This window comes from Eriocheir sinensis, chromosome 67 (assembly GCF_024679095.1).
Source record: "Eriocheir sinensis breed Jianghai 21 chromosome 67, ASM2467909v1, whole genome shotgun sequence".
Classification (NCBI taxonomy): domain Eukaryota; kingdom Metazoa; phylum Arthropoda; class Malacostraca; order Decapoda; family Varunidae; genus Eriocheir; species Eriocheir sinensis.
Window position 1 is genome coordinate 4732366 of NC_066575.1, and position 27239 is coordinate 4759604.

At 43.6% G+C, this 27239-nt stretch overlaps 1 protein-coding gene across 1 annotated transcript; it reads left to right on the plus strand.

Annotated features, from left to right (window-relative positions):
* The first annotated feature begins 244 nt into the window (after window positions 1–244).
* Window positions 245–26892, plus strand: LOC126987965 (BTB/POZ domain-containing protein 6-A-like). Its single transcript, XM_050845637.1, has 6 exons — window positions 245–511; window positions 5088–5239; window positions 10495–10728; window positions 15081–15176; window positions 25503–25636; window positions 26463–26892. The coding sequence occupies exons 1-6, from the start codon at window positions 454–456 to the stop codon at window positions 26782–26784; spliced, it is 996 nt and encodes a 331-aa protein (XP_050701594.1). The 5' UTR covers window positions 245–453; the 3' UTR covers window positions 26785–26892.
* Window positions 26893–27239: the final 347 nt, after the last annotated feature.

A 27239-nucleotide genomic window follows, 5' to 3' on the forward strand; every position in this document is an offset into this window, starting at 1 on the left:
TTGCATCACAACGAGGCAATACAAAATTACATAACATAATCATAATAAAAGAATGACATTAAATACAACTATAAAAAAAAATATACAAGAACAACACTGCTCAACCACACACAATAACCTTTTTAGCTATCAACAGTTAGCTATGTAGATAAGCCTCTGTGTGTGTGTGTGTGTGTGTGTGTGTGTGTGTGTGTGTGTACCAAAGCCGACTGTTCACCCTGGCGCCACCACTTCTCCACTACCCTCTCCACCCTCACCATCACCTCTCCACCACCCTCACCACCACCATCACCACCAGTCTGAGGTTACCAGTGGTGGCGGGCAGCGGGGAGGCAGGCTGCGGGCACTGACAGCGGCTGATAGTGGCCGTGGCGGTGGTGGTGGTGGTGTCACTCGCGTGTGTGTGCGTGTGCCGGCGTGAGTGTGTGTGTAAGGGTGGCGTCAGGAGGCAGAATGGCACCTCAGGACCTAGCGAGACGGAGCCAGAGGAGAGCAGTGAACACAGGTGGCGGTAAGGTACTGTGATCACTGCTGCCGGTGTGTGTGTGTGTGTGTGTGTGTGTGTGTGTGTGTGTGTGTGAACTGTTGCTAGAGGGAGTGTGTATCTACGGGGTGAGAAGAAAGGTCCGTGTGTGTGTGTGTGTGTGTGTGTGTGTAGGGGAGGACAGTCGGCCTTGGGGAATGACCTTGGCAACTGAACATTCGTCTGACAAGTAAATAAGAGATTGTTCCTTGTCTCCCTGTTAGTGTGTGTGTGTGTGTGTGTGTGTGTGTGTGTGTGTGTAATGAAACTCGAGCCACGCACACGAGGGTAATTATATTGACAACCTAACGAGCCATAAGTGACTACGAAAAATTGTGAATATATATGAAACGAGAAGTTAAAGGAGACGAAGTAAGTGCAATATTTATAATGACTGTGATGATGGTAGTAAAATATAATTATAAAGAAATGCAAAAAGACCAAGACACGAGCATTACGACACACACACACACACACACACACACACACACACACACACACACACAGGCCTTGTCACATTTAAAGGGCCCAGAAAGCTCTTTAAATCGTGCCATCCTAACAAAATCAAACAAGGTATCTAACACTTAACCTTGAAGCCTAAAAAAAGCTTGAAAAATAAATGCAAGTGAAAAAAAATGCTTCCTTTCACTCCCTTGAATCGCAGTGAGGCCGAAAAAAATGCTTCCCTTCACTCCCTTGAATCGCAGTGAGGCCGAAAAATGCTTCCCTTCACTCCCTTGAATCGCAGTGAGGCCGAAAAAAATGCTTCCCTTCACTCCCTTGAATCGCAGTGAGGCCGAAAAAAATGCTTCCCTTCACTCCCTTGAATCGCTGTGAGGACGAAATAAATGCTTCCCTTCTCTCCATTGTATAGCAGTGGTGAAGAAATAAATGCTTCCCTTCACTCACTTGAATCGCTGTTAGGACGATAAATGCTTCCCTTCACTCCATTGAATCGCAGTGAGGCCGAAAAATGCTTCCCTTCACTCCCTTGAATCGCAGTGAGGCCGAAAAAAATGCTTCCCTTCACTCCCTTGAATCGCAGTGAGGCCGAAAAAAATGCTTCCCTTCACTCCCTTGAATCGCAGTGAGGCCGAAAAAAATGCTTCCCTTCACTCCCTTGAATCGCAGTGAGGCCGAAAAATGCTTCCCTTCACTCCCTTGAATCGCAGTGAGGCCGAAAAAAATGCTTCTCTTCACTCCCTTTAATAGCAGTGAGGCCGAAAAAATGCTTCCCTTCACTCCTTTGAATCGCAGTGAGGCCGAAAAAATGCTTCCCTTCACTCCTTGAATCGCAGTGAGGCCGAAAAATGCTTCCTTCACTCCCTTGTATCGGAGTGAGGCCGAAAATTGCTTCCCTTCACTCCCTTGAATCGCAGTGAGGCCGAAAAATGTTTCTCCACACCCTTAAAATGCTTCCCCTCCTTGAATCGCAGTGAGGCCGAAAAAAATGCTTCCCTTCACTCCCTTGAATCGCAGTGAGGCCGAAAAAAATGCTTCCCTTCACTCCCTTGAATCGCAGTGAGGCCGAAAAAAATGCTTCCCTTCACTCCCTTGAATCGCAGTGAGGCCGAAAAAAATGCTTCCCTTGTCATCGTGAGTCGCAGTGGAACTCAGAATATAAATACAAGAAATGGTTGTGCGATTCTTGAGTCACTTGTTCTGTCAATCATCCGTCACTTTTTATTCTTTACGTTTTCTTTTATCTTTTTTTTTACCGGTTCTCACAACGTTATTTTTTGTTTGTTTTAACCTTATTTATTCCAATGTTATTTTCGTCTAATCAAATTTCTCGCAACTATTTTTCCTTAATCCATTGATATTGATATTGATATTAATCCATTGATATTGTTTTACCCAATTTATTCCAACGACGTAATTGTTCTACCCAATTTATCCTAATCAAATTTCTCCCAACCATTTTTCCTTAATCCATTTTATACCAACGTTTTTAACCCAATTTTCGCAACTTTGATATCGTTTTACCCAATTTATTCCAACGACATTAGTGTTCAACCCAATTTATCCTAACTTTACTTTGTTTGATCTAATTTACCCTAACTTTCATTTTGTTTAATCTAATTCATCCTTACACTGATTTTGTTTAACCTGATTTATCCGAACCTTTGATTATTTTTAACCTAATAAATCCCAACATCGATTTATCCCAGCTTAATTTATCCCAACTTTAATTCTTTAACCCAATTTATCCCATTATTAAATTTGCTTAACCCAATTTATCCCATTATTAATTTTCCTTAACCCAATTTATCCCATTATTAATTTTCCTTAACCCAATTTATCCCATTATTAATTTTGTTTAACCCAATTTATCCCAACATTATTTCATCATGGTCTAGTGAGTGAGTCCTTGGTCTGCCTCTTTGTGTTGGAAAATAAAGTTTGCTTAATGCAGACCAAAGTGCGTCTCAACGTTTTTTTGGGGGGGTTGTTGTTATTGTTGTTACTCTGACGTATTTATGTAACGTTTTTTTTTTTTTTTTTTTTTTTTTTACAGCAGGGGAGACAGAGTATTCGGTTCCTCGTGTTTGGATTATGGAGCTTATCTGGATCTGTAATATACTTTTCGTGGGTCAGATTAAGTAACTTGTTTTTGCATGCCAAGAACGCGTACTGTCATTTATTTGCTTATTCTGAGTTTTTTTTTTTTTTTTATATCCACGTAGCGTTTCTCGGCACTAATGTTTGTTGTATTTCTGACATGAGCAAAAATTTATAATGGTACGTATTTATAATTTGTTTTAATGTCAAGTTTAGGAAGTTGATCTGCATTTCCGGCACGTCAGGCATATCATCGTACACACACACACACACACACACACACACACACACACACACACACACACACACACACACACACATTGTTATTTCTATCTTCATTTTATTATCAATCATATTATTTTGTTCATTTGTTTCATTCATTTCATTAAATCTTCTACTGATGTATATTTTCAGCTCTATGGCTGCCTGGTTCTTCATACAATAAACCGTTTATTTTTATTATTATTATTATTATTATTATTATTATTATTACACACACACACACACACACACACACACACACACACACACACACACACACACACACACACACACACACACACATACGCTAGCAACCCTTATCTCAGCATTTAATGAAGTAGAACGAAATAATTAAGTCCTCATGTCCGGTGAGGTGCTTTAACATCAAGTGTAAATCTAAATGAAACGTTACACAATGCTATAATTTTACTCTGATTTTCCCGTAACCAGCAAGTAAATTATACGTCACTATATTTTATTTAAACCGTCTAAATATATGCAGCTTAGTTTGTTGCAGCCAGCTGGTGAGTGATAAGTTAGTTTGTACAGCTGCACCAGAATATATCGACCCCCTTTAAATATGAGACTTAGATATAAACAAAAATTAAAGATGATGAACGCTGCTCTCTGTGAATGGCGTGCGTTTAGACCGTTCTCATGACTACGTGCTTTTGGGTACGAATGACTGACTATGCCTCTGCGCCAGCCAATGCCAGACCATGATGCTGAGTGTTGCCTGATAGCAGCACTCAAAACATGCTGACGCCCCCTTTTAAATATTAACCCTGGCGCGGCCCTTCCTGCCTGCGCCACGGAAGGGCTAATGCAGGCGGCCGACACTAATGGAAGCGCCGTTGCACTTTTCCGACCGTGAGGGAAATAAACTAACACGAGGCGGCACAAGACCATAACACGGATGCTCGAGACAGGCTGCAGCTCCGCGCTATCAAAACGTGCAATATCTTGGTGATAAAGGAAGATAAATGGAAAACAATAAGATAGTGGTGCTGTGATCCTCTCGAAGCTCGATAATGTAGATTTCAGACTGAACAGCACAGATATGCACGTACACCCATGCCGTTTCTCTTCATAATAATTATAAGGCAAACAATACAATAATAATAATAATAATAATAATAATAATAATAATAATAATATAGATTTCCCCTATACCCTGCTGTCGAATCTCATACAGAACTGCCACGTATATTTACGTCACTATTTCCTCTTCCACTTATCATGCCTTATATACACATACGTAAATATATATATATATATATATATATATATATATATATATATATATATATATATATATATATATATATATATTTACACACACACGCACTCTGGGAGGTTGGGAAACGTAAATGGAATTGAAGTATTGAAGTAGAGAAGACGGAAACTCTGAGAAGGATGGCAGCGAGCGTGGCGGCCAACCGCGTCTGCCTTGAAGCCTGTCAGGTCACCATCGTGCGCCGCGGAGCACGTCAGGCCGGCACTAAGTCAGCCTTTTCGTGTAATCATCTCCGCGTCTCGGGGCGAGCCAGCTCGGGGCCCGGAACAGAGCACGAGGCAAATAGGCAAATGGAACCTTTTTGAAAGCGCAAGAGCCCGTGCAAGGCCATGGCCCGCGCCCCTCGCTGTGCATATGAGTACGCCAGGACATAAAGTAACATGAAAACAAGAAGCGAACCTGAACCCGACCCACGAAACCTGACCCTTCCCTTCACACCCACAGGGAAGACTGACGGAGGCGGGGTGAAGGGGGAGGCGCGGCAGCCCTGGCAACATGAAGAGGCGACACCGTGTGAGCGTGTGGCCTCGCTCCTGCTGTCCCCGCGCCTGGCTGACCTCACCATCTCCTTCCCGGGGCGACACAATCCCGTCAGGGTGAGTATGAGCGACTGCTACTCAGGCGTCCACGTGAGGGAGTGTTCGGCTGTTCCTGTGCACCGTTACAATAAAAAATAAAAAAAAAAAAAAAAATGATACATATAATATTAACTTCTCTCAAAATAAACACTTAAGCATGATTATTTATTTCGACACGAGTACATTTTTCTTTCTATATGTATATATCAGCAAATGTTTCAAGAGAAGTTACTTTTTATCCCTGATGTAAACACTAAGAGTAATGATGCAAACAGGTTGTAGAACACTCCCTACGCTCAACAGGTAAGCTTCATCAACTCAGCGGGGGCTTCGTGGTGCAGTGGTTAGCACACTCGGCTCACAACCGAGAGAGCCCGGGTTCGATTCCCGGGCGGAGTGGAAAAATTAGGGCGGCTTTTCCGATACCTTACGCCCTGTCCACCCAGCAGTGAATGGGTACCAGGTATTAATCGGGGGTTGTGTCCCGTCTCCTGGGATCTGTTCCCTTCTCCTATAATTCCTTCCCGTCCTGTCTCTCTCCGGCATATGACCACAGATGCTGCGCCGACTAAACGAAACTTTCCTTTCATCAACTCAGCCTCCAGGTAAATCCCTCTTAGCCAGGTAAATCTAATCGACTTTTAACACTTTAGCCAGGCATTATTCATGGCGTCAAGTCTTTTTCTGTAACACTTTTCTAGCTAGCTGACATTAGCTAACTCCATTTGTCACCTGCTAAGTAAGGTTTATCAACTCATGCCTTATCTTGAAACCTTAACAACAAATCTTCATAAGCTTGTCAACGTTATAAAATAAATACCTAACCGACTAATAACTGTGGATCTTAATAAGCGAAACAAACTCCCAATTCGCTAATCAGGATCGGCGTTCATTGCAATCATGAGTTTTCTAACTTTTAATTAATAGCGTGATTCATCTTTACTCAGGAGCCTTAATTACCCGGCCAGGTGAAGGTAAAGAACTGGAAACACACCGGCTGTTATACTTGATCATAATTAACAACGACTCTGACTGCCTCGAGAGCCATCAAGTTCAAGTGTCAACAGGCAACGTTTACTGACTGCGAACGATTCTCATTTGTTACCAAGTTGCCAACGTTTCACTGTAATACACACTTTTAATACCACCAAGCGAAGCGCCAGTAGGAGGGCTTGACGTGACAAGTTATAGTAATTAGCCCTCTACCTGCACACACCTGAGCTTGGGTGTGAGCGAAGATGAACTAGGAAATCATTGAGACCGCGGAGGAAGATGAAGATGAACCAGGAAATCATTGAGACCGCGAAGAAAGATGAAGATGAACCAGGAAATCATTGAGACCCCGGAGGAAGATCAAGGTTTAATTGTTGTACTCGTATCAAAACGCCTCTCCTTCCGAAACTGACTCCTCTTCCGGCCATTCCTTCAATCCACTTTTGCAGAAACAGTGATTAAATTTCTCTGTTTATATCCTTGAGCTGTTTCCTTTTCCGTAAATAAAGAGGTCAGATACGCCTCTTCTCACGTAATTAACTGCTCTTTCGGCCACCTCTTCGGATTCTTTACAGGAGCAGCGAGTAGCGGACTTTATTTTATTGTTTCCTTTTTTTGTGCCCTTGTGCTGTCTCCTTTGCTGTAAAAAAAAGTCCCTTCATTGCATTTAAGAGCTAATTGACCTACACACCTCAGCCTGAATGGTAGCTGCGTTGGACCAGGAAACCCTTCAGGACCCACTAGTATAAGAACATTTTTTATATATAGCATGACGAAATGAGATCAGACTTTCTTCACTGCATGACCGCACCGCCGTTAAAAAAAAAAAAGTATCATCACCACAGGCAGAAGCGTTGAACTAAAATGCAATTGGGGTCACAGTAAGAGATAAATATATTGCAAGTATCAACATAGCAAGGAAGGATCAGATTCCCTTTTCTTCTACTTTTGTGTCCAACTGTTCAGAGGTCATAATTCCCACGGGTCACGGAAGCACCCCCGAACCCCACCACTTCCCCCCACCACTCTGACCTCCCCCTACCACTTTAACCCCCTCTCCGCCACCCTGACCCCCCCCCCCCTCCCACTCTGACATCCCCTCCCCTGCCACTTTTACCCCCCCCCCCCCGGCCCCTCCACTCCGCTCCCCCCTCCCTCGCTATCCCCCGGCCCCATAACAGCCGCTGCCCCGCTAATGTCCGGCCTTCAGCGCCCCCCCCCCCCCCCCTCCAAAGCCGTTGAGGGGAGGCGCGGCACTAATGACAGGTAATCCACGCCCTGATCCCGGCCACAAGCTTCTGATGCCAGCACTGAGCTTCCTGCCTGCTTTCCTGCCTGCCTACTAACCTCCCTGCCTGTTGACCTTCCTGCTTGGCTGATTTCCCTACAATGTCTTCTCTCCCTTCCTGCCTTCCCTCCTTCCTTCCTGCTTTCCCTTCCTTCCTGGCTGATTTCCCTACGCTGTTTTCTCTCCCTTCCTGCCTTCCTTCCTTCCTGCCTGCTTTCCCTTCCTTCCTGGCTGATTTCCCTACGTTGTCTTCTCTTCCCTTCCTGCCTTCCTTCCTTCCTGCCTGCTTTCCCTTTTTGCCTGGCTGATTTCCCTACGCTGTTTTCTCTCCCTTTCTGACTTCCTTCCTTCCTTTCTTTCCCTGCCTGCTTTCCCTTCCTTCCTTCCTTTCCCTGCCTGCTTTCCCTTCCTTCCTTTCTTTCCCTTCCTTCCTTCCTTTCCCTGCCTTCCTTTACGTTCCCCTTTACTTGCCTGCCTCGCCCACATGCCCGCTAACTCTCCTTGCAATCCCTTCCCCTGCCCCCCTTCGCCACTCCTCATACGTCCGCCTCCCTCGCCCACATGCCCGCTATCTCTCCTTGCAATCCTTTCCCCTGCTCTCCTTTGCTATTCCACGTGCTCTTTACTCGCTCCCCTCCCTGGTATAGCCTATCATGCGGGGTTTACGCTAATAATCCCGAACCATTACCACAATTACGGTAATGATGACTGCCTCGCTTTGTTATGTTCACAATAACGGTGCAGTATATACGTATGCGTGCCGCCGCGGGTCATTGATGTCTGCTGTAAATGATACCGGTGGAGTCATGATCATATGTGGGAGCGGTGGTATACAAAAAAAAAAAGGGAAATAGACACAAGAAATAGAACCAGAAAGAAAAGCAAATAGTAATCCGGGTATAGTGATTCTGGTCGTTCACCGCTCGACCTTACTTCATACCAAAGCCGTTGAATAAAAGAGTTTCGCCACCTTCCTCACAGCCGCCATGTTGCTACCGAAAGAGACGCGCGAAATTCAAATTGATACTGATACAATAGATTTTTTGCTCAAGGTACTTCTTCGTGAATTCCCCGCTCGCCCGTACGTCATACCAAAGCCGTTGAACAGGAGAGTCTCGCCACCTGCCTCACGGGCGCCATGTTGCTACCGAAAGAAGCGCGAAATTCAAATTCATTCTGATACAACAGATTTTTTGCTCAAGGTACTTCTTAGCGTTCACAACTCTTTTTTTCTTTAACAAAGGAGACAGCTCAAGGGCACAAAACAAAGGAAACAACAATAAAAAAAAGCCCGCTACTTATTGCCGGTTGGTCCTCGCCTCTCTAACCACGAGTGTTCCGGTAATAGTTCACCATTCAAACACTATTCACTATTCACTTTACGTCATGAGTGGTAGATTCATACATTTTGCTTTGATCGGCCAGTTCCTTGATTGTAGTCTGTTCTCAGGCCTTTAACAGTAACAGTGATCATGCTACGGGGACCTGACTTTGCTTGACTCTTCTCCTGACACATTTTGACCAACATTTTATGACTCGTCTTCATCTGGTCAACGATGCTCGGCTGTTTTCACCACTTACCAATTCTTGTAAGCGTATATCTGTCTGTCTCTCTCTCTCTCTCTCTCTCTCTCTCTCTCTCTCTCTCTCTCTCTCTCTCTCTCTCTCTCTCTCTCTCTCTCTCTCTCTCTCTCTCTCTCTCTCTCTCTCTCTCTCTCTCTCTCTCTCTCTCTCTCTCTCTCTCTCTCTCTCTCTCTCTCTCTCTCTCTCTCTCTCTCTCTCTCTCTCTCTCTCTCTCTCTCTCTCTCTCTCTCTCTCTCTCTCTCTCTCTCTCTCTCTCTCTCTCTCTCTCTCTCTCTCTCTCTCTCTCTCTCTCTCTCTCTCTCTCTCTCTCTCTCTCTCTCTCTCTCTCTCTCTCTCTCTCTCTCTCTCTCTCTCTCCTCACCTCTCCACTTCTCCCTCCCTCTCTCCACTTCTCTCTCCACCTCTCCCACTCTCTCCTCACATCCTCCTTCTCCCACTTCGCCCCTCCTCCTCCTCCTCCTCCTCCTCCTCCTCCTCCTCTTCTTCCTAGTCCTCACACCTGGCCATCCCGAGACAGGTGTAAGATCGCATTGTCCGTGAATACAAGTTATGCAATGTAAGGTGACACTCCCGCCGCGTAGCATGGTCTCAATCCAATCTCATGCTGATCTCACTGCATTTAGCTCCTTCTGACGAAACTCTGAACCTTGCAATGTAGGTAGTGAGTTCAGCGTCTCTGCTTTGACTCTTCCAAGCTTCCTGACGCAGCAGTTCGACAGATAGGTTGCTAGAGCGATAGACAAATATAGATAGACAGATAAATAGATAGACAGATAGATAGAGGTAGATATAGAGGTGGATAGAGATAGATAGATAGGTAGTGAGATTGTAATGCATACAGATAGTGGGATATGATAATGCAGGCTGTACAGACCCCTTTTCCAGTCACTTTTTAGAGGGCCATTATCGTTGAGGACATTTTGCTCTTCAGTTCACTTCACGTTAATCAGATTCAACTTTACTTATAATTCCCTACTTAAGTTTGTTACCACACACACGAAGACAACAACATATTTATCCTTTACTTGCCTATATCCACTCACCCTAAAACAGCCTACTTATCCTTCCCTTGCCAGTATTACCCAAACTAAGACATCCTACTCATCTTCTCCTACCTACACCACCAATCCCAAGACAAGTATCAGGACACCTCTCCTCCCATAATTGACCCCCCTTTCGGCCACCTCTTCGGATTCTTGACAGGAGCAGCGAGTAGCGGGCTTTTTTTATTATTGTTTATTTTTTTTGTGCCCTTCTGCTGTCTCCTTTGCTGTAAAAACAAAAGAAGACAACCTATACTCACTTTTCTCTGGCCTGCACCACACACCACGGCAACTCATTCACCCCTCCCTTCCCTGCAACCACCCACACCAAAACAACCTACTCATCCCTCCCTCCCTCCCCCCAGGCCCACCGCATGGTCCTAGCGATGCACTCCCCGGTCCTGGAGGCGTGCCTGTACCACGGCGTCGGGCCCGGGCTGCAAGTGCTTGTGAGCCAGGACCCGCCCGAAGCCTTCCTCTTTGTGCTGCGCCACATGTACCGCGGTCCCGCGCCCCTCCCCTCCCTCGGCCTGGCCCTGCAGGTGGCCCTCCTCGCCAGGAAGTACCAGGTGCTGGCTCTCCTCAAACAGTGCTCGCAGGTGAGGGAACAGTGCCAAGCCTCCTCTTTTTTCTTCTTTTCTCTCTCCCTTTCTCTTCTCTTCTCTTCTCGTCTCTTCGCTTTTCTTCTCTCATTTTATTTTTCATTTATTTTATTTTCCATTCTTCTCTCTCTCTCTCTCTCTCTCTCTCTCTCTCTCTCTCTCTCTCTCTCTCTCTCTCTCTCTCTCTCTCTCTCTCTCTCTCTCTCTCTCTCTCTCTCTCTCTCTCTCTCTCTCTCTCTCTCTCTCTCTCTCTCTCTCTCTCTCTCTAATCATCATTACCTAGGGATATGCGCCCGCTAGGTATGACGACACCCACGACAAGTTTTCTAAATGAATACATGATGGGGGTAGGGGGTGGCGAGGGTGGAGGGGGAGGGGAGAGTGGAGGAGGAGGTGAGGGTAGAAGGGCGGGTGATGATGGAGGGGCGGGTAAAGGTGGAGGGACAGGTGAGGGTGGAGGAGGAGGTGAGGGGGAGTGGGAGATAAGGGAAGAGAGGGAGATAATTGTGGAGGGGGAGGTGAGGGAGGTGGGATATCGGGAAGTAACGACACCAAGATAAGTTTAAAGGTGTCGCCGCCATGGACAGCCGCTGCGTGGGTGATAAATGACCAGTACTGGGAAATCATCGTTGCAGGGGGAACTTACACCTGGTTATATTTTTCCTTTCTTTCACCTGCTTTAATCATGTTGTGCTCCTTTGTCCAGCTGGGTGTTATTGTGCTCCTTTGTCCAGCTAGGTGTTACTGTATCCCAAGTGTCCATAAGAAACACACGTGACTGCTGTTCATTAAAGTGACGTTTCAAGGGAGTCCATCCTTTTTAGTGTAAGGCAAACATGTGCCCAGGTGACGTGGCTATGTCCGCGACGGCACGCACGGCACACGGGAAGCCGGACACGTCAACACGTCAACACGGAAAGCTAAGGGCCATGCTGAGGGAATATACCTTTGCGCTGTTGTCATATGCAGGGTACTCTGCGTGTTGATTTAAGAAGACAGTCCTTACTATTACAAGGGCGCAGACAGGTGTTTAAAAAGCTTTATGTAAGGCTTGTACCTATTCAGACCTATTCTTCTCTTCTCTTCTCTTTTCCTTTCTCTTATTTCATTTTCCATTTATTTTATTTTCCTTTCTCTCCTCTCCTCTCCTCTCTCTCTCTCTCTCTCTCTCTCTCTCTCTCTCTCTCTCTCTCTCTCTCTCTCTCTCTCTCTCTCTCTCTCTCTCTCTCTCTCTCTCTCTCTCTCTCTCTCTCTCTCTCTCTCTCTCTCTCTCTCTCTCTCTCTCTCTCTCTCTCTCTCTCTCATCATTACCTAAGGATATGCGCCCGCTAGGTACAACAGGTGTTCAAAAAGCTTTATGTAAGGCTTGTTCCTGTTCGGGTATCGTGACCCTCGGTATTAATGCCTCTGTAGAATGATGAACGTAGCGAAAGCTCAATGTACACAATGGAGCCAGCGTTCAGTGCTCTCAAGGGCGTGTAAACAAAGACTGGAACATGCGAGGTCAAAGAGGATAGACTCTGAACTTCCTGCTTTCCTTATTAGTCTGAGAACACACACAGCTAAGGCCCACTGCCAGCCTGCCGCGCCACCGTTAACCCCTTGACTGCGGATTTCCTACAGTCAAACATCACCAAGCTACAGGAATGGAACAAAAAGTGACTGCTACAATTCAGTGAAGAAAAATATAAAGTCCTGCACCTTGGGAGGGGATATCCAGCACACCAATACCACATGGGAAACACTACACTATCCACCACAGAGGCAGAGAAAGGCCTGGGAGTATATGTTTCCAGACTACCAGTGAAGGCTAAATCTGTGCCAATAGCAGCGGATGGGTTAAGACACGGAAGAGGTCACGTCATCAGCTGACCTCGACGCAGGACACAGGCATGCCTAACACTCATACCCAAGGACCCCGAGAGTAGACATTCTATTGACAATGAAGGGAAGAATACACATCCTCCTGACGCCATTATGTGTTTATCCTAATATAAGCAGCGTGCAGCGTCGCCTTGGCAGACTGCACGCGAGCCTACGCTGGTAATAGCGGGGTTAGGACTGGAATGATAGAACCTGTTGCTTGTTAACTGGCTATCAAGGCTCCGCTATGACAGCCTCGCCACACTATTGTTACTGATGACTCTGTAAAAACAATTAGTCCCTTACCCAGGCCATAGTGCCATTTATAACAGAAGCTGCCAGATGGCCTGAAGCGAAGTACTTGTCGATATCGTTAGCACATCACAAATCACCACCAGAAGAAAGACAAGCAACGTGCTCATTGTGGTCCCAGCAGTGAATGGGTACCAGGTATTAATCGGGGGTTGTGTCTCGTCTCCTGGTGTATAATTCCTTCCCCTTCTGTCTCTCTCCGGCATATGACCACAGATGTTGCGCCGACTAAACGAAACTTTCCAAACTACTCAGTGTGGTGCCAAGATACAGTGCTCATAATCGTGTCCTTTAATAGGCTTACACACGTTTCCAGTGATTCATCTTGCCTCCTTGACCTCGCTGGGCAAAAGTCTACGAAGCGGAAAGTCTTGCAACCAACTTCGCCTCGTCCCTGGAGACAGCAGCGGCCCCTTGTTCTCCTTCTCTTTATCCCCGTCCTTTCCCCTTCATCCTTTGTTTTTTCCTGTATTCTTTTCATCCTAGTATTTTTCTTTTCTTCTTCCCTTATTTTCCTTTCTTCATTACCCTTCTTCCTTTCAACATCTTCTCTTTCATCCTATTGCCTTTCTTCATCCCTTCTTCCTTTCCCTTCTTCCTCACTCCTTTCCTCTCTTCTTCCCTTCTTTTCCTTTCTTCATTACCCTTCTTCCTTTCAATCTCTTCTTCTTCATCCTATTGCCTTTCTTCTTCCCTTCTTCCTTTCCCTTCTTCCTCACTCCTTTCCTCTCTTCTTCCCTTCTTTTCTTCTCTTTCTCACCCTTCTTCTTTTCAACATCTTCTCTTTCATCCAATTGCCTTTCTTCACCCCTTCTTCCTTTCCATTCTTCCTCACTCCTCTTCTTCCTTCTTTCTCTTTCTCACCCTTCTTCTTTTCAACATCTTCTCTTTCATCCAATTCCTTTCCATTCTTCCTCCTCCTTCCATTCTTCCTCTCCTCAACCTTTCCTCCCGCCTCCCTACACAACCTTCCTCCCTTATCCTAAAAATACCTCCCTTTTCTATTTCCCCCATAGTATACCCTCCCACCTCCTCACCATTCCCCTCACCACATACTCCTCCACCTCCCCTTTCCCCTCACTCCCCCTACCATCCACCCAGGTAACGCCAGAGAGGGAGAGGATTAACATTCACCTCCACTGGGCCATTAGCGAGAGGCAGGTAAGCGTACCCCGCTGAACGCTGTCGTCACTCCACAAGATTTCCCTGTCAGCGAGTAATTAATCGTTGCCGGGGTGCGGGCGGCGAGGGGCAGGCGAGGGGACGCTTCATCCGACCCCCGAGACGGTATAGCACTTGGGGTGAAGCTTGAGGGAAATGATTTTGGGTCTTGTCTTGAATATGGTTGAGACGTGGGTAATGTGTGATGTCTGTGTTGTTTGTCTGTGTTTCTGGTGGTATTTCTGTCTTTTATGTGTGTTTCTCTGTTTCAATGTGTCTGTCTGTGAGTCTGGCTGTATCTCTTATATTTGTTTCCGTCTGTCTGTGCGTCTGTTTATGGCTGTATCCCTTTGCTCTGTCTGTGTGTCTGTTTACCTGTCTCTTTGTTTCTGACTGTATTCATATCTTTTTGTGTGTGTCTGTCTGTCTCTGTTTATGAATGTATCTGTATCTGTTTACCTGTCTTTCTGTTTCTGGTATGTATGTCTTTTTTTCTGTGTCTTTCTGTCTACCTGTCTGTCTGTATGTCTGCCTGTCTCTGTGTGTGTAATGTTTGCCTTGTACATTTCAGGACATTTCTAGTTATTATCTTATCAATGCCGACTAATCTCTTTCTCATGTACGTGTTTGTGTTATCTGTGTCTTCTCCCCTTTCTCCTCTCCACCTTTCCTCTTCTCTGTTTCTTCCCTGTTCTTCTTTCCAACATTTCACCCGTTCCTCTATAATCAATCACTCTTGCCACTCTCTTTATGATTTGCTGTTCTTTCCTTCTCATTTCAACTCTAATTCCTTTCCTCATTCTTCATATACAATTCCACATCATTCTCCTTTCTTTCACTTTTTCTCTACGATGCCTTCCCTTCTCATCACCGTCATTCTCCCTTTCTTTCACTTTTTCTCTACGATGCCTTCCCTTCTCATCACCGTCATTCTCCCTCTTCACAGCATCCATCCATCCATCCCTGTTCCCTCATCTTCTCCCCCTCTCACCCCTCGTCTCTCTTCTCCTCAGTACCTCCGGGAGAACGTCACTCCAGGCACCGTTCTCAGCATCTACAACGTTGCCACTACGATAAAGGACCTCAGGCTGCTGCAACGGTGCGTCAAGGTAAGTTTTTTTGCCTTTTTTTTGTAAGTGTGTTTGTTTCTTTCTTTCCAACGGTGCAGCAAGGTATAGTGAAGGGATGGTGTTCTCCTTCTTTCTTTCTTCTGCTTCTTCTTCTTCTTCTTCTTCTTCTTTTTCTTTTTCTTCTGTTTCTGTTTCTTCTTGTGTTTCTTCTTCTTTTTCTTCGTCTTTTTCTACTTCTTGTACTTTTGCTTCTTCTTGTCCTTTTTTCTGTTTCTCATCATTCTCTTCCTCTTCCTCCACCTTTTCCTCCTCCTCCTTCCTTTTCTTCATTGTCCGTTCCTACTTTCTTTTTCCTCTTTCAGATTATTCGTTTTCCTTCCTCTTTTTTCTTCATCTCTCTCTCTCTCTCTCTCTCTCTCTCTCTCTCTCTCTCTCTCTCTCTCTCTCTCTCTCTCTCTCTCTCTCTCTCTCTCTCTCTCTCTCTCTCTCTCTCTCTCTCTCTCTCTCTCTCTCTCTCTCATCCCTGATATATTCATTCATTAAGTCATTATTTCCGCTTCAACTGCCTGGGAATAAAAGGAACCTCGCTCGTTCATCATTCACTCTCGAGGCTTTTTATTCATCCACCTCCATTAGTTTGATTTTAATCTTGACACACACAAAAAAGAGGGACGCGGGTTCGCCTCCTTCATCGACCATTCATTCACTCATTGCTCAGTCTCGCCATTCACCGCATCAAGCCCACAGCCATTACAGAAGCCAGCCTCATTCATGTATATTGAAATGAGAGTGAATACCTACATAGCCGTCCCTCGCTGATGCTTTCTTGCTAATGCCAAATGCGTGGGAAAGAACGAACTGTTTTGGTAATTATTTCTCAAGAGGGGAATATCAAAACCCGGTAGCAGCGACGGGCTAAATTTGTGGCTTTACCGTGTACCAGCGACGGGCCAAATTTGTGGCTTTATCGTGTACCAGCGACGGGCTAAATTTGTGGCTTTATCGTGTACCAGCGACGGGCTAAATTTGTGGCTTTACCGTGTACCAGCGACGGGCCAAATTTGTGGCTTTACCGTGTACCAGCGACGGGCCAAATTTGTGGCTTTACCGTGTACCAGCGACGGGCCAAATTTGTGGCTTTACCGTGTACCAGCGACGGGCCAAATTTTTGCCATCATATAAACCCCCCCAAAAATAGATGATGTATAAACTGATCACAAATGCGTTGATATATATTATGAAATGGTTTGCGTGAGTGATGATCTTTTCTCATTTTTCTCGCTTAGAGGGGCCTTTAAGAAACATGATCCCCGCAGCTACCGGGTTTTAACAGTTTAACACGCCTCTCCATCCAACATTGACCTCTCTTCTGGACACACAATTCTGTTTTCTTTTACAGGAGCAGCGTTTAGTGTCTTTTTTAATCTTTCTTTTTACAGCAAGGGGGAAGAGGAAGGAGAGACGAGGATAGAGGTAGAGGAAGGAATGGAGGGAGAGAAAGGAAGGGAGAAAGCAGTAGAAGGAAGAAGGAAGTAAGAGAAGGAAGAAGAATGGAGGTGAAAGGAAGAAGGAAAATGGCTTGAGAAAAGAGAATGGAGGAGGCAAGGAGAAGCGGAGAGGATTAATGGCGCTCCTCATCAGCGCTATCTTTGTTACGCGATATTCCAAGGACAGAAAAATTTATCTTATCACCTTATTATGTGTGTTGAAGGCCCGTAAATGTTGTTAAGGACCCGTAAGGCGACTTGAATCACCGCTCACTAGCCTTTTCTTTCTTTCCTCATCAGCGCTATCTTTGTAATGCGATATTCCAAGGACAGAACAATTTATCTTATCACCTTATTATGTGTGTTGAAGGCCCGTAAATGCTGTTAAGGACCCGTGGGATATAGATGAATATAAGGCGACTTGAATAGAATAACAGAATATAAAAGAAATAAAATAGAAATAATAAATGGCCGTAATTAAGTGAGCCATAGTCATTGAATAGAAATAAAATAGAATAGAAAATAGAATAATAGATTAGTCATTAGTGTTTTCTTTCTGATGTGGAATTCGAACGGGAAGAGTTGTATCTTTTCTGCTTAAAATCTCGTAAATCCCCGGCGATATAAGACCCTGCAGTTAGGGCGCCAAGTCATAACGCCCCTAATAATCATCTCGTAAATGTCGTCAATTAAACCATAGCGTACGCATTCAGTATAAGACGACTATTACCATGATGAATAAAATGTGTGGAGAGTGAGTGATGGACGGGCAAGGATTCTTTCACTCATCCACCCTCACGTCACTCATCAGCAGTTTCTTCCTCTTGCTGGATGGGCCGGGATGAACGAAGGGAGTTTGAGCATCTTTTTTCCATTAAAATCACTTAACCCGGTAGCAGCGGGGATCATGTTTCTTAATGGTCCCTCCAATCTAGAAAAATGAGAAAAAATCACCCCTCACACAAACCATTTCATAATAATATCAAAGCACTTGTGATCAGATTATGTATCATCTATTTTTGGGGGTTTATTTCATGGCACAAATTTGGCCCGTCGCTGCTACACGGTAAAGCTACAAATTTGGCTCGTCGCTGCTACCGGGTTAAATGACGCCTAGAAAGAAAAGCTCTGCCTAGACAACGGCTGGTCAAAGAAATCAAAATAGTGTTAACATTGCCCGTCGCTCAGGATGCTAAGTGACTGTAAATTACGCCGCCACCAGCAATAAATTAAATCATATCTTTCGGGGTCTCCATCAGGTTTAATTTCAGGAGCAGCGTTTTTCCGGCCTTTTATTATTTCTATTTTATTTATTTTCTATTCTATTATTCTATTTTCTATTCCATTTTATTTCTATTTACGGACAATGGTTTGAGTAGCGGGTTTTTTTTATCACATTTGTTACCTTTTTTATGCCCTTGAACTGACTCCTCTGTTGTAAAAAAAAAAAATGGCTCACTTATTGAAGAAGATTGAATAAAAGGTTTTAGATGTTTCAAATGTTATGTAGACCAAAGACGATGAAGGATGACTAACTTAAGCTTAATGTGTTTGTAGGGGAAGTCCGCTAATGGGTACAGATTGAGTGCTTGTGGAAATCTGTACTAATTAATGGAAGATGATTGACTAACTTAGCCATATACTGCGCTGGAGGCGGTCATGTGCTAATGGCTGCTAATTAAGTTCACGGTAACTTGCATTAAGAGAAGACGACTAACTTAATCGTCTATTGTGCTTTGAGCGAAGTCTGTGGCTGCGGATCGTTAACTCCATGCAACGTTGCCAGATTGTCGTACTCAGCCTCTTATATTCGCCCATTTCAGACCAAAAACCGTCGCACTCATGAAAAATAACGATATCCATTTCTAGTTATTGCTAAAAATGTTAAGTATAGAGTTTTTTTATGAGCGTTACGCGTTAGAAGTAAGAAAATCCCGTGTGGTGAGTACGATAACATGGCATCCCTGACTCCATGCCAACTTGTCTTCAGTGTAGGGTTGCCGTGTGTGTTAATCTCGATGAAGCCACAGTGCTGGAGCCACACCATTAACGGAGGCCGGGAAAGGTGGGGGGGAGTGTTTGGAGGACAATGTGAAGCCAGTTGGGATCGAGTTGACCCCTTGACTGCGGGTGTCCTACCAGAAGACATCACCAAGCTACAGGCGTGGAACAAAAAGTGGCTGCTACGGTTCAGTGAGGAAAAATGTAAAGTCCTGCATCTTGGGAGGGGATATCCAGCACACCAATACCACATGGGAAACCACTATCCACCATAGAGGCAGAGAAAGACCTGGGACTATTATTACCACTGAAAGCCAAATCCGTGCCAATCGCAGCGGACGGGTTAATACTATCCGAAATCTAAACAGCAAAGATCGTGTAGTGCCAAAAGATGAATCCGAAAATGAAATGGATTACGTCATAGGAGGAAAAGAAATGTGTTCAGATTGGTAAGGAATAATCAAGGGTCTGGGGTATTAATAGTAACCAAAGAAGCGAAATGCAAGATGTACAGGACCATTTGAAGAGAAGGTTGGATTAAAATTAGAAATGGATATTGAAGGGGCTGGGGAAGTAGGTGTCAGTAAACAAATGATAAGAGAGATGCATAGATATCATATAGAATTAGTTATATCATGGGATGGAGCTCACTACTCTTTACTTTTCACTTCTGTGGGAACGACGAGTAGCGGGCTTTTTTTTTGTACCGGTTTTGTTGCCCTTGAGCTGTATCCTCTGATGTAAAAAAAAAAAAAAAGACACGGTTCAAAGGTTACTAGGAATGAACCCCTCGAGTAGGCCTAAGTCACAGCCTCCGATTCCTTCCCCTACCTTTAGCAGCTTCAACAGACAAGGTATTGGGGAGGAAGAAGGGGAAGAGTGAAAGTGAAGTTGGTTTAGTGAGTGGCCGTGAAGCTGAATCGTTAAGAGCACAACACTAACCCCAGCCACCACCACCACCACCAGTACCCCTTACAATGAAGCGGCCCTGCGTTGCCAGATCTACCGAAATATCATGAGATCTACTGAAATTTTGATGCTCAGAAATAATTTACCAATCTCATGAATAATTTGTGTATTTGTATATTAACAGCCTTTCCAATTTTTCACCAAACAGCTATAAAAAAATACTGATATAATGCTTTTTAACTTAATTCTATATACTTAACATATATCACAAGAACCACTGCATATATTTTAAAGTGCGTCTGCCGAATTTTTACCTACTTACTGAATTTTCTTGCAATAATCTACTGAAATTTCCTCTGCACCATCTGGCAACGCTGAATTATTTTGAAGCCAGTTAGGAACACGGTGTAGCAGAGAGGGTGTCGTGAGCCGGAGAGGTTAAGATCACCACACTAACGTTAACCCCCCCTTTCCCCTACCACCTCCACCCCCCTCACAAGATCACCACACCAACACTAACGTTAACCCCCCCTTTCCCCTACCACCTCCACCCCCCTCACAAGATCACACCAACACTAACGATAACCGCCCCTTCCCCCACACCACCACCACCCCCTCACAAGATCACCACCAACACTAACGATAACCGCCCCTTCCCTACCACCACCACCACCCTCACAAGATCACACCAACACTAACGATAACCGCCCCCCTTCCCCTACCACCACCACCACCACCCTCACAAGATCACACCAACACTAACGTTAACCCCCCCTTTCCCCTACCACCTCCACCCCCCTCACAAGATCATCACACCAACACTAACGATAACCGCCCCCTTCCCCCCACCACCACCTCCTCCCCCCTCACAAGATCATCACACCAACACTAACGTTAACCCCCCCTTTCCCCTACCACCTCCACCCCCCTCACAAGATCACACCAACACTAACGATAACCGCCCCCCTTTCCCTACCACCTCCACCCCCCTCACACTATCACCACACCAACACTACCGATAACAGCCCCCCTTCCCCTACCACCTCCTCCCCCCTCACAAGATCATCACACCAACACTAACGTTAACCGCCCCTTCCCCACACCCCACCTCCACCCCTCACCACCACCATCACTCCCTCCACCCTCAGCTCTTAGTATACCGTAACGTGTAATGGGCAACGTTATGCAGGTGGAGAGCGTTATGAGGCTGCCCAGCGTGACGTCATTAGGCACGATGACCCCTGTTTGTTGACCTGATCCGCCGCGTTGAGCAGATGGCGCCACTTATGCAGCTTCCGTTACTGGTTGTTCTCGTACTTATTGTTCTCTGTTGCTTGATCCCTTGTTGTTCTTTCTCTAGCTGCTTGTTTTCTTGCATCATTCAGGAGGAGATAAATAAATTGAGCTGTCTCCTTAGTTGTAAAAAAAACAAAAAAAAAACGCTCGAACTATTTTTTTTGTCTTTTGTATTTTTTTTTACAGCAAAGGAGACAACTCAAAGGCACAAAAAAATAAAACAATAATGAAAAAAAAAAAGCCCGCTACTTGCTGCTCCTAAAAAAGATTGAGCATGTTCTCTTACTTGCACCGTTCACCGGGAGAATAATTCATTAAAAATAATTAGTTTCTTTTTTTTGTCATCTGTTTTCAGTTATTTGCTTGCCTTTAGGTCCTACAGAAAGAGAGTTTAAAAGCAGCGTTATAAAAAAAGTATGACTAAAATAGGGTTAGTTTTTTTTTTTTAACAATAAAGGAGACGGCTCAAGGGCAACAAAGAGAGTGTAGAAAAAAAAGCCCGCTACTCACCGCTCCCAAGGATGCAAAGGATGCGTGTAGTGCGGCCTGAGTTTGTTAATGTTTTGCCATAAATATGTCTCCTTTACCGTAAAAAAAGATACATAGAAGGTTAATTAAAGAGATAGGACACTAAAATAGAGTTAAAGAGTTTGTTAAGGATGCGTGTAGTGCGGCCTGAGTTTGTTACCGATTAGCCATAGATATGTCTCCTTTACCGTAAAAAAAGATACATAGAAGGTTAATTAAAGAGATAGGACACTGAAATAGAGTTAAAGAGTTTGTTAAGGATGCGTATAGTGCCGCCTGAGTTTGTTACCGTTTTGCCATAGATATGTCTCCTTTACCGTAAAAAAAAAGATACATAGAAGGTTAATTAAAGAGATAGGACACTAAAATAATGCGAATAGTGCCGCCTGAGTTTGTTACCGTAAAAAAAGATACATAGAAGGTTAATTAAAGAGATAGAACAGAACGCGTGTATAGTGTTGTCCAGGTGGTGAGGGACAAGTGTCTGAGGCGATTCAATCAACATGAATTCCGATTTCTCTCTGCGAGTTCCCGACCCCACAAAAGATAGTTAATATGACCGAATAAATTAATGACAGAGACAATAAAAAAATACACGAATAAACGCTTGAAAACAATAAAATGCAAATGAGGTTTTAACAATTCACTGAGGGGCGTAAATGACTGCATGGATAAATATTTGAGGTATAACAATAATAAGGGATAGAATAGTAAACAAATGAGTAACAAAAACACAAATAAAACAATAGCAACCAACAAATAAAGTTCGAACAATTCAATGAGTGACGGAAATGACCATATGAATAATTAGTTGAGGCACAGCAAAAAGAAAGAAAAAGAAAAATAGAAAAAGAAAGAAAGAATGAATAGAAAAAACACAAATAAAACAATACTAACCAACGAATCAAGTTTTAACAATTCAGGGAGGAGCATAAATGATTACATATATAAACATTTCAACCCTAAGAATAAAATGGGAAAACAAAGGAAACAAATGCGTGACTAAAACACCGATATGAAAAGGCGATGATAAAACACGATAACCAAAACAGAGATAACAAAATGATAACAAAACGCGCGATAACAAAATAATACGTAGGAGATTAATAAAACATAAAATAGATATGCAGGTAAATCTAAAATGTTACCGTGTCAGGCCGGTGAAAATAATTGTTCAGAAAATAATACGAATCCATCCACAAGCGAGCCTGACAAAAGCGATGATGCAGCAACAAAAATAACTACAGAAAAATATAATATAAAACCTAAATGTGGTGGAGTTTTCGATGATCATTACTGGAATTATTTATACGAGGAAAAAATCGAGGCGAGTATTTAGGTAGGTTTTTTTTTTTTTTTTACAGCAAAGGAGACAGATCAAGGGCTTAAAAAGAACCAATAATGAAAAAAAAAGCCCGCTACTTACTGCCCCTAAAAAGATTGGAGAGGAGTGGCCGAAGGAGTTAGAGTAATTTATAGGGAAAAACGAGACTATGGAATTTGTAAGGAAAAGGAAGCATGGTAGAATCTGAAGGAAGAAAAAAGCATGGTAGAATGTGAGGTAAAAACGAAGCATGGTAGAATATTATAAGGAAAACGAGTATGGTAGAATTATGTAAGGAAAGCGAGTATGGTAGAATGTGAGGTAAAAACTAAGCATGGTAGAATTTGAAGGGAAAAAGAAGCATGGTAGAATAATGTAAGGAAATCGAGTATGGTAGAATTATATAAGGAAAACGAGTATGGTAGAATTATGTAAGGAAAACGAGCATGGTAGAATTTGAAGGGGAAAAAAAGCATGGTAGAATGATGTAAGGAAAACGGAGCATGGTAGAATTTGTAGGGGAAACTAAACATTGATATAATTTGTGAGGGAAACGAAAGCATAATAAAAGGAGAAACGTTAGTAATGATAAAGAAAGAAACAGCGATGGAGTAAAGATATATATAGACGCAAAGGGATTAGAGTGCAGAGAGGATAAGGACCGCGAAGATAGCTCGTCGTGATAAAATGAAAATATGCCGTCAAAAGAAAACGGAGCTTTATAAAATTTGTAGGGTAAACGAAAACATGATAAAAAAAGAGAGAGCGATTGAGTAAAGATATAAAGGGATGGAGTGCAGCAGGCATAAAGATTGGATCAAAACCGTGTCGTAATAAAATAAGAAAAATCGATGCAGTGATGTTAGCTAAAGAGAAGTGCAAAAAAGCCAAATACGGATACACTGTTTTAAGGAACGAAGAAATTATATAAAACAAAAACATAATAGGAAAAACATTTATTCAAGAAAAGAAGACAAAATGAGATAAAAACAAGAAGAAATGTAAATCGAAAAGCATGTATCCAAGGAGATTAGCTAAAGAAGATTAAGAAAAAAAAGAAAATACAAAAATATATAATAAGAAAAACATGTATTGAAGGAAAGATGACAAAATGAGAGAAAAAAACAAGAAAGAATATAAAGAGAAAAACATATATTCAAGGAGATTATCTAAAAATAGTGAGAATAAGATTAATACAGACAGATACTGATTTAGGGAACGAAGGCAACATGGGATTAAGACGAGAGTAAAATTGTTTGTGATAAAAATAAAAGTATAGTTGCCGGTGGTCTCGCAAAACGGGGATAGATACATATGCTGATGGAGGGAGAGCGGGCACAAGCGGATAAAGGAAATAAGAAATACACGGCTGTAAAAACGAAAGTGTACCTGCAGGGGCGTTGCCGTGTTGAATGAAAGATACGAAAAATGGAAATATAGACGAGCCATGATACAGAGAGAAAAAAATGAGTTAATATGAAAAAGATAGACATTCACTGATGCAAGGAGAGAGGAAACAAGGGAATAAGGACGAGAAAAATGTGATAGTATAGACGAAACATAGATGTATACTAATGGAAAGAAAGAACTCCGTGATATAAGAGAAAAAACGGTGTTAATATGAAAGAAATACAGACATTCACTGATGGAAGGAGAGAGGAAACAAGGGAATATGGACGAGAAAAATGTGATGAAATAGAAAAAAATATACAAGGATACTAATGCAAAATAGGACTCAAGGGGATAAAAATATGAAAAAAACGGTGTTAATATAGAAGAAATACAGACATTCACTGATGCAGGGAGAGAGGAAACAAGGGAATAAGGACGAGAAAAATGTGATGAAATAGAAAAAATATACAAGGATACTAATGCAAAATAGGACTCAGGGGGATAAAAATATGAAAAAACGTTGTTAATATAGAAGAAATACAGACATTCACTGATGCAAGGAGAGAGGAAACAAGGGAATAAGGACGAGAAAAATGTGACGAAATAGAAAAAATATACAAGGATACTAATGCAAAATAGGACTCAAGGGGATAAAAATATGAAAAAACGGTGTTAATATAGAAGAAATACAGACATTCACTGATGCAGGGAGAGAGGAAACAAGGGAATAAAGACGAGAAAAATGTGATGATATAGACGAAATATAGACGGATACTGATGGAAAGAGAGGACTCAAAGTGATAAAAGAGGAAATCTCTCTCTCTATCTATCTTTCAACAAAATGTATATAAAAAAATCCGTAATATTCGGCTCCAGTAAGAAAAAAAGAACAAATCATGCCAGAAAACAGTGATTCTATTTAGTCCCCAATCTATTTATCAAACTATCTACATTTTTGTCTATCTATCTATCTTCCAATTCATCTTTCGGCCACCTCTTTGGATTCTCTTTAGGAGCATCGAGTAGCTGGCTTTTTTTTATTACTATTTCATTTTTTGTGCCCTTGAGCTGTCTCCTTTGTTGTAAAAAAAAATCTATAGACCCATCAATCAGTCAATCTGTCTATTTATTTATGTCTGTCTACCTTTCACGTGACCTAATCAATGCCTCCTCTAAATCACCGTTACCTGTGCAGACCAGACGAACCCAGCCGCCAGGTGAGTCTGAGTCACGTAGAATACATATACAACTTCCACCTCCACACCTGAGCGTAAATGCTCACCCTAATATGCAAATCTTCGTTATTACAGCCAATTAGACGCAGTTGTTGCCTATTCCTTGTGATTATGTTGGCTCTTATGTGATTAGGTGCAGTTGTTGGTGATTATGTATAATGCCACGTGTTTGTGTGTTTGTGTGTGCCTACAGATGGTGCGGGAGTGCGGTGCGTCCCTCCTACTCTCTCCGTCCGTGGGTCAACTGGAGCGCCCCGCCTTGGCCCACCTCCTCAAGTACCTCACTCAAGCCTCGCACGCCCTGGTCTTCCGATGTATTATTACCTGGTGAGTTTGATTTGTGTTGTTTGCTGTGTTTTGTGATGTGTTGTCTTAGGCTCCGTCGTGTTGTTGTGTTGTACTGTGTAGTGTAGTGTAGGCAACTCCAGGCTTCTTCTTAAACCTTACCTAACTTAACCCTCTACACCCTTCCTTCACAACCACAACACCACCCTCACCACCACCAAAAACAACAGCAACCACAACAATCTATACAGTGTAGCCAACTTCAGCCATCTTCTTAACTAACCTTCCCTAATTTAACCCTCAACACCCGTCCCTCACCACCACCAAAAACAACAGCAACCACAACAATCTATAGAGTGTCGCCAACTCCAGGCCTCTTCTTAAACCTAACCTTACCTAACTTAACCCTCAACACCCGTCCCTCACAACCACAACACCAACCTCACCATCACCAAAAACAACAGCAACCACAACTATCTATACAGTGTAGCCAACTTTAGCCTTCTTCTCAAACCTAACCTTACCTAACAACCCTCAACACCCGTCCCTCACAACCACAACACCAACCTCACCACCACCAAAAACAACAACAACCACAACTATCTATATGAATCCTATGCTAACCTAACCTAACCTAACAACCCCCCTAAACGACCCTTACAAAAATTAACCACAGTAACACCACCACCGCCAATTTTCGGCCACTCCTCTAACTCTTTTTAGAAGCAGTGAGTAGCGGGCTTTTTTTTTTTCATATTTGTTTCCTTTTTTTATGCCCTTGAACTGACCTCTCTGCTGTAAAAAAATAAAAAAAATAAAAAAATAAAATAAAAAACATCAACCGCTCAACCACACCCATCCTCCGCAGGGGCCAGGTCCGTATGGCATCCCGCGGCGTCGACCCCCACCGGAGTCAGCTGAAGGAGGAGGTGGACGAGTTCCTGCCGCGGGTGAGCTTCCTGGCCATGACCACCAACGAGTTTGTGGAGCACGTAATGCCGTCGGGAGTCTTCAGCCCCGAGGAGGACTTGGCCATCCTCCTGAACATAGCGGGCTACAAGGTCAACCTCCCCCAGCCCTGTGTCGGGGTTGGGAAGGCGGTGGAGGAAGGTGCGAAGGGTGGAGGGAAGGGTGGAGGGAAGGAGGGTGATGGTGGTGGTCCAAAGAAGGTTCGGTTTTCTTTCTATTGATATTTTTCTGTTCCATTGTGTGTGTGTGTGTGTGTGTGTGTGTGTGTCATTTCTCTCTCTCTCTCTCTCTCTCTCTCTCTCTCTCTCTCTCTCTCTCTCTCTCTCTCATCTTCACCACGTATGATCTTCCAATATAGTGTTATCCGCGCACCATCACCACCACCATCACCACCACCATCACCACCACTATCACCACCACCACCACCATCATCATTACTCCCATCACCACCACAATACTCTGTGTCCCGTATTTTCACCTCCAAAAACGACTTATTATATTACCGTAAGAATCTTGATGTTTTCGGACGATGAGGAGATTTTGTGCGAAAGATTATGACGTAAGAAAGGCGCAAATCGTTCCTCTTCCTTGTGGTGTCTGGCAACTCTTTCCTTATCGCGGTAATCGGCTCAGACTGTGACGTAATCAATCTGGGCGCGCCGAGTAGCACCCAATC